A 7,691-nucleotide genomic window follows, 5' to 3' on the forward strand; every position below is an offset into this window, starting at 1 on the left:
GCCCTAGGTAAGGAATTTTTTTCCACATATGTGCTGTAAATTTCCTGTCTTAGGGAAGGTACAATTATTCCATACATATGTTGTGTAATACCCATCCTAGGGTAGGTAAAATATTCCTTTGCTCAACATGGCAAATAATACATAGGCATCAAAAACCCCTCTATTCTAAGAAGAACAGGCATGTTCAAAATTTTGTCATTGTCATACGGTCCCGAGCAACGCCGGGTGGCCTTTTTAGTAGTTTACAAGAAGGAAAAATCCTGCCAGATTGTAAATTTTGCCGTCCAAGAGACTCCAGAGTTAAGATCAAGGAAGCTAAGCAGCGGACGAAATAAAGAGAACTGGCCAGAGAGCTCAAAGGGATCTGGAAAATGAATCAAGTAAAGATAACAGTAGGAGCGCTAGGAACAATACCGAAAAACTTTGAAAAAAGAACGGGAGAAATTGGAATCAGAGGGATGGCTAAGAAGATACAGTGAATTTCAATAATGAAAACTGCAGAAATATTAAGGAAAACCCTTGAATGTGGAGACCACACATAAATTACACAGAAATTGGACACAGAAAAAAAAACTACAGATGCAAAACAAAAAGGCAGATCACATGAGATCATGAAAACTGAAACTGTATAATTGAAATATATAATCTTTTGTGTGTGTGTGTGTGTGTGTGTGTGTGTGTGTGTGTGTGTGTGTGTGTGTGTGTGTGTGTGTGTGTAGGGGGGTGAGTGTCACTATAAACGGGCACCAAACAAAATAATGAGGGTCAAAGAGGATAGAAAGATGGAGGAGAGAAAGCACTAACCAGACCTCCGCTGGCTGGGTACAAAAAGAACTGGGACCTTAAGGAGGCGTATTGTCGCCCATATCTCAGTGAAGACTAATGGTCGGCGCCAACGAGAGATTAATGTTAAACGGAGGTTGTGATACCGCAAATTCTTTTGCAAAGGTTTACGAAAGAGGTGGAGTGTACTGAAAGTCTGGGAACACTACAAGTTGGTCTTGAAGAGCAATCTTTGATGATGGCTTGTCTGACTACTCCTAGTGAGTACATAATAATAATAATAATAATAATAATAATAATAATAATAATAATAATAAGTTTGCTTGTTTATGTGTGTAGCTAAAACTAAAAGTTATGTTACATAATATGAAATATGACAATTTTCACATAAACTACTTCTTTTTTTATTTTTTTTTTATTTCTGTCAGTTTTAAGAAATTCCGTTACGATTTAAATTTATATCCGAGAGCTCTTTCAAGAATAGATGTGGTTCCCCTTATTACTGCTATCTGTATTCGTTACAGCTTAGCATTCCAGGGATTGCTTCAAAGTATTTCTGAAGATTCTTTGTCATTAAGCCAGCTGCTCTTATCACAACCAGTATTTCTGTCAGAGACTGTCGTTTTTAGATCATTTTTTAGGTCCGAATATTTTGTTATCTTTCCACGTTCAGCTCTATCAAGGCCAAAGTCATTTGGGACTCTGCGGCGTGGTTTACCACATGCCCTATGTAAAAGTTTTCCAGGTTTTAAGTATAAATAAACAGACACTAAATCTATATTATAATAATTCTCTACTTATAGAACATGAGTCGTTTTTTTTCTACTTTCAGGTGTGCCACCGAAGGGGGAAAACTGGTTGTACATCTCTACACTGACCGACCACAGATGCGGCACTATATGGCCGGAGTGGTGCTGGCTACCGGCGTCATTCTCTTCTCCGTGCCGGATTTGACCGTTGAGGTGTCGCAGTACAACAAACCGAGTCAGCAGATCCACCATGTTATTATCACGCTGTGGAAAACGGGCACCGACTGTTCGAACATCGTCTCCCCAACATCGACAACAGCGTCGCCGACGACAATTTGTAGCAGCCGACTCATCCCGACCCATGAAGAATCAATGATGACCCCTGCCTCCTCCAGCTCTTCCGCACCAAATGGTCCAAGCCTCCTTCCTGAACACCATAATCTCTCGAACCAACCGTCGGACTCCAAAATCAGTGTGATGACCTTCTGCAAGACTTTTCCATTTCACGTGATATTTGACCGGAACTTACACATCACACAACTGGGCAGTGCCCTGATGAAAATGATAGCCCCGAATATATCAACCAAAGGACTCTTCTTTGGAACCTATTTTGAACTTGTCCGACCTCGTGTCAAAATGGATTACATGTCTTTCTTGTCGAGAGTGAACTCCACGTTTGTTTTGTGCACAACCCAGTTTGCAAGAGGATGTGATGCCATCAATGAGGTAAGAACTTTAATTCTTTTTACCCCCACCTCCACAATTATGCATCTATCTATATGTCATATAACTCAATGCGGTGTATGCATCTTTATCGACTACCACGCAAACATGAATACTTATGTAGAAGTGTGATCGCGTTATCTGCAAAACCTTTCCAGCAACTCCTGCAGCTGCGTTGGCTCTGGCCGTACTGGCTTGCCTTTCCGTTCGACTTTGTAAAACCGGGAGGAAGACCCTGGTAACTAGGCAAACCTAGGTTTCCTTATCACCCGTCCAGATGCTGTAGTGCACAAGACTAGATGCAGAACGTCATAAGATAAAATGTCATAATCATCATCGTCATATCGTCAGCATATACAGCCACAAGTTGCCGAGACCCTTAGCCAATGAAATCATAGCAACCGACAATTGACAAGCGGTATTTGTTATTTAACAATATCTTCTATATTATTTTAGGTGAATATATAGAACAGTTAAAAAGCCCCTTCACCTCTCTGTTAAACATAGCTTTCTAAATAATAAAGTTATTATTTCAGCACGATCCGTAAACTACACCAGTACCATTTTTCATTGAAAAGTCTTTGGTGACTGTTTTCGATTATATTATGTTTATTTTGTCCATTGATTGTTAACTGTTTTCTTAGCGTTTTAAATATTGGCCATTTAAAACCATAAAGTTTTCGTTCGGCACCTTCTAGCGGTTTACGTATACTCTCGGCCATAACGCGGTCCCCATTCTACATAAATACCTCTAATATGTTATCTACTGAATAATGTGATCTACCGAATGGTTTCTTGTCAAATACATGACCAACCGAGTTGTTTACATTCTAACATGTGATCTACCCCTTAAGACCAATCGTAAATAACGTACTGTAATCGTAAAACTAAAGAATGCACGTGAATGTGGTTGTTAAATATACCAGGAATCAACTCAATGGGTGGCATGCTGAACCTCGGGAGCTAACAATGCGCCTTCAGGGAATATCGTTCTTGTGAACTTTAAGAATACTGTATTGGTGTGGAAGCTTTATAAAATGCTCTACCAGCTATCCGTATTTTCTAGGTGGTATTTATACTTTATCTTTCCTCATTATCTTCAAAGTCGGATTTTTTTTTGTTTTTGTTTTTTTACTTTACAGTAGACAAAGAATTCTGTTTGATCTACCATTTTCTAGGAATATTCCTAACAGTTCTCATTCAGTTCTATTCCTTAATAGAACTGAACGAGAAAAGATGATAAAATACCACGACCTAAAAAATGATCCAAAAATGATCAAGCTAAAAATCAATCGTAAATATTTGAATTTTCTCTATGGGGGTTATGCTTAAATTATGAAAGAGTGATATAAAGAGTTTCCAAAAATATGACTTGGGTGCCATCAGCCAAGATCGAAACCAAAACATTTTCCCATTTAGAGCGATATTCGCAAAAATATGATTTAAGTACATATGGATATCAAAATTTAAAATAATAACAGTTTAACGAATAAATGTATATGCGTAGAGGAGCACTTTAAGCCGACTTGCGCCTGAAAAGTTTCAATTGCAAACGTTGACCCTTTAGCAGCTATTTCTACCGGCTAAAACCAAATCATATTCGTTCTATACGGCCCGAATCCCTAATATACCAAGTCTCAAGTTTGTAGACCAAAAAAAGCAGAACAATTTTATAACAACCATTCAGCATACATAGACAAAGTCCCTTATATATATAGATATATATATGTGTGTGTGTGTGTGTGTGTGTGTGTGTGTGTGTGTGTGTGTGTGTGTGTGTGTGTGTGTGTGTGTGTGTGTGTGTGTGTATAAGTGATTGTTGCTATTCCTTTTGATGAGTTAAGGGCATAATACATTCACTGATTGATATAATAATTAAGTGATTGATTTTGCGTTACGAAACAGATAGCGTCAAGAATTGTAAATGTCAACTGTATTAAAGAAATAAATAATAAGAGGGTTAACATCATAAACTTGTGAAATATAGTTTTTTGTCATTTATTTACTATATTGCTTTGCAATTACATTGAGCTTCTTAAATAAGATACGCACACGCACACACATGTGTGTGTATATATATATATATATATATATATATATATCCCGAATCTTTTGAAAATAGTCTAAGAAAGTGAATAATTACAAACAATACTTTGTGATTGATTTCTATTTCATTCTTAGAATTTAACAAAATCGAAGGTTATTTGTTTTTTTTTTCCGATTAGCTACAATCTCGTATTTTAAGTTTTTGTATTAAACTAAGTATAACATTATCCACATTTATGCATAGCAGTTGTATTCACAAATGTATAAGCAGTTTAGGAGTTGATCTGATACATACACATACATTTACATATTCGCATAGTCATCGACATACAGTCCTGTTTCGTTGTATCACAACTTATCAGAGCCGCTAGACTAGCACCTCTCCTAAACCGAGGATTGAAGCTAGAACCATCGCGTTGACAGTCAGCAGTTCTAACGATCGACCCACGGGAGCGGTGCCCGGAAATAATCTCGCCAAATGTCTATTCAAACAAACATCCATCCACCACTTGTACAGTGTTCTAACCGCATTGTTTATAAACAAAAAGCGAGCGTCGCATATATATATATAAAAATATATATAAATAAATAAATATATATATCTATAATATAAAGCTGAATGTGTGTGTGTGCGTGTGTGTGTGTGTGTGTGCGTGTGTGTGTGTGTGCGTGTGTGTGTGTGTGTGTGTGTGTGGTCACGAATAGGCTCCTATATGGTTGACTATTTTAAAAAAACTGATTACATATAATGATAGAAGATGTATCGAGCACAAGAATGGATATGTTTGATCCTGCAGAACGGTGGTTCATTAAAATTGTGGGGTCTGCGTATATATATATATATATATATATATATATATATATATATATATATATATATACATATATATATATATGTATATAGCTACTTCATTTAACCACATAAAATAATATACGAAAGTATAGATTTATGCGTAAACTTTAAGTATTTAGTTCAACAGTGCTCAATACGTGGGTAGAGCTAGGTAGTAAGTTATAAAATATAAATGGCGATTAAGCTACACAGAATATTCCGCGTTTCATCCACGCTAGGATTCATCAGGATTATACTTATTACTATATATGCACACACTTGACTTGATCTGCTGGTAGCATTATGATATCATCATTACTTCATAGTGACTTGATGTCCAATACTTTTCCGTTTGAGAAATTGTTTTATAGGCTTCGAGACTCTGAGGCTTCTTTCGCCTTTCATCTGAGCTCATCTCATTTAACCTTGGATTTGTTCAACCTTCCTTTTCTGTTGGAGCTCTCATATCTAAGTATGGAATCCGCTTGCTGATTGTGGCAAATCTGAGATATTTGTTTAGTACCGATTCCTCAGAAATAGTCAGCTGACGCTTGGATTTTTTTAAAAGAGTTCATATTGGTGAACGGTGGACTTGGAGTGGAAAGCCTTGTGAAAATACCATGCAGGATAAGCACAGAGTAGTCCGAATAATTCAAATGATAGCTATTAACAATGGTTATCTAGCAATTGCGAAACATAAGGTAATTGTTAAATTATAATTCATTTAATAGCGATACAAAAAAAAACACCAGAAACATCTATATGATATTCTGTTTATCTCTTCCTTAGTTATTCCGTACTTTACTTTTTTAAATGTGCCAAGTACAATTTTTAAAGGCCAAACTGGTTCAAATAAGGCCAAAATGCGATAAATTTGGCTATAACAAGGCCAATCTGGCAACGCTTATGCGTAAACTTTAAGTATTTAGTTCAACAGTGCTCAATACATAGGTAGAGCTAGGTAGTAAGTTGTAAAATATAAATGGCGATTAAGCTACACAGAATATTCCGCGTTTCATCCACGCTAGGATTCATCAGGATTATACCTATTACTATATATATATATATATATATATATATATATATATATATATATATATATATATATATATATATACACTTGAGTGACCTCCCTTTTGAGCTAGCCTCGTTTTCGAATACCATTATAATAATACATGATTATTGTTGGAATTGTGTGAGAAATTAACTCTTAGTAAGTTGGACATCGGAGAAAGAAATCAGCAGAAACGTTACGTAAAAAAAGGGAACATTCGAAAGAAATAGTGCAAAAAGAATATTTCCTGCTAAGAAGTGCTAAACTGAAGGATTAAATTAAAGGTTATCTCTTACACTATGATTATATTTATTTGCATTGGATTACATATCACAATAATACTTTCTAGGTATTTATTAAGACTTATTGATTTAATACAATAGATATTATTTTCATAGAAATATCAATAAGGTTATATTTGCTGCGTGCTTTGTTTTTCCCCCCAAAATACTATTTTTTTTGCTATATCCAAAATATGTGTTTATTAAATATATTTCTCATTCCATGGAATTTCCACGAGTCCTGCAATTATTTATTGCAGCATACGAGAAATGAGTAATCCAGTTGACAAATGAAAAATGAAAACACGCACACACACATATCTTATAATATAAAGCTGAACGTCTCTGTGTGTGTGTGGTCAGGAATAGACGCCTATATGGTTGACTATTATAGAAAACTGATCACATATAATGATAGAAGATGTATCGAGACGCAGGAATGGGCATGTTTGATCTGGCATATAATGATTCATTAAAATTGTGGCGTCTGCGTAGGCGCCTGCTTCACAAAGTGTGAAAATAAAAAAAATTAAAAATAAAAAAAAACGTTTACAAGTGTTTTTTTTATATAGATATACATAATACTATTTTGATAAGTATGTTTTAACTTAAATAGGGATGGTATAATAAAATTGTGGGGTCTGCGTTCGCACCTGGTCTCCATAGAATAGAAATAGTCACAAACTTTAATAAAGACTTTTCATATCTATCTGCGTAAGTATACTTTGATAATTATGTTTCAGTTTGAAGAAATATGGTACATTAAAATTATGGGGTGTTCGTTCGCGCCTGACCTCCATAGAATGAGAATATGTCACAAAGTTTAACAAGGTTTTTTAATATAGATTCACAGAATGTTGTAATAAGTGTTTCAGTGTGAACAGGTATGGTATAATAAATTATGGGGTTTATCTATTTTATTTTTACTTTCATCATATTTTGCTTTGGTTTTGATACCGCCAAATTCGAAGCTATCTCTTTACAACCCTTCCTTTTCATAACCTATCATACTTTCATAAATCAGAGTCCATTTTCTGTAGGTTGTTTTTGAACCCAGTCAACGACGGGTACTTTTGCTTGTATATATATATATATATATATATATATATATATATATATATATATATATATATATATATAGTAGCTGTACATACCTGGCATTGGCAGGTAAAAAAAAAACATATTGTCGGCAGAGGGTTTTTGTCATCAGAAAATATGCACAC

The 7,691-nt window shown here is 35.2% G+C and overlaps 1 protein-coding gene across 1 annotated transcript in view; it reads left to right on the plus strand.

Moving 5' to 3' along the window:
• LOC145277960 (guanylate cyclase soluble subunit alpha-2-like) overlaps positions 1–7,691 on the plus strand; it is a 580,255-nt gene that overhangs the window by 398,696 nt on the left and 173,868 nt on the right. The window contains exon 5 of the mRNA XM_080130085.1: positions 1,616–2,258. Coding sequence (XP_079986211.1) covers positions 1,616–2,258 — 643 coding nt within the window. The remainder of the gene's footprint in view (positions 1–1,615; positions 2,259–7,691) is intronic.

This window comes from Euprymna scolopes, chromosome 6, assembly GCF_053919585.1.
Source record: "Euprymna scolopes isolate OS-2025 chromosome 6, ASM5391958v1, whole genome shotgun sequence".
NCBI classification, from domain to species: Eukaryota; Metazoa; Mollusca; class Cephalopoda; order Sepiida; family Sepiolidae; genus Euprymna; species Euprymna scolopes.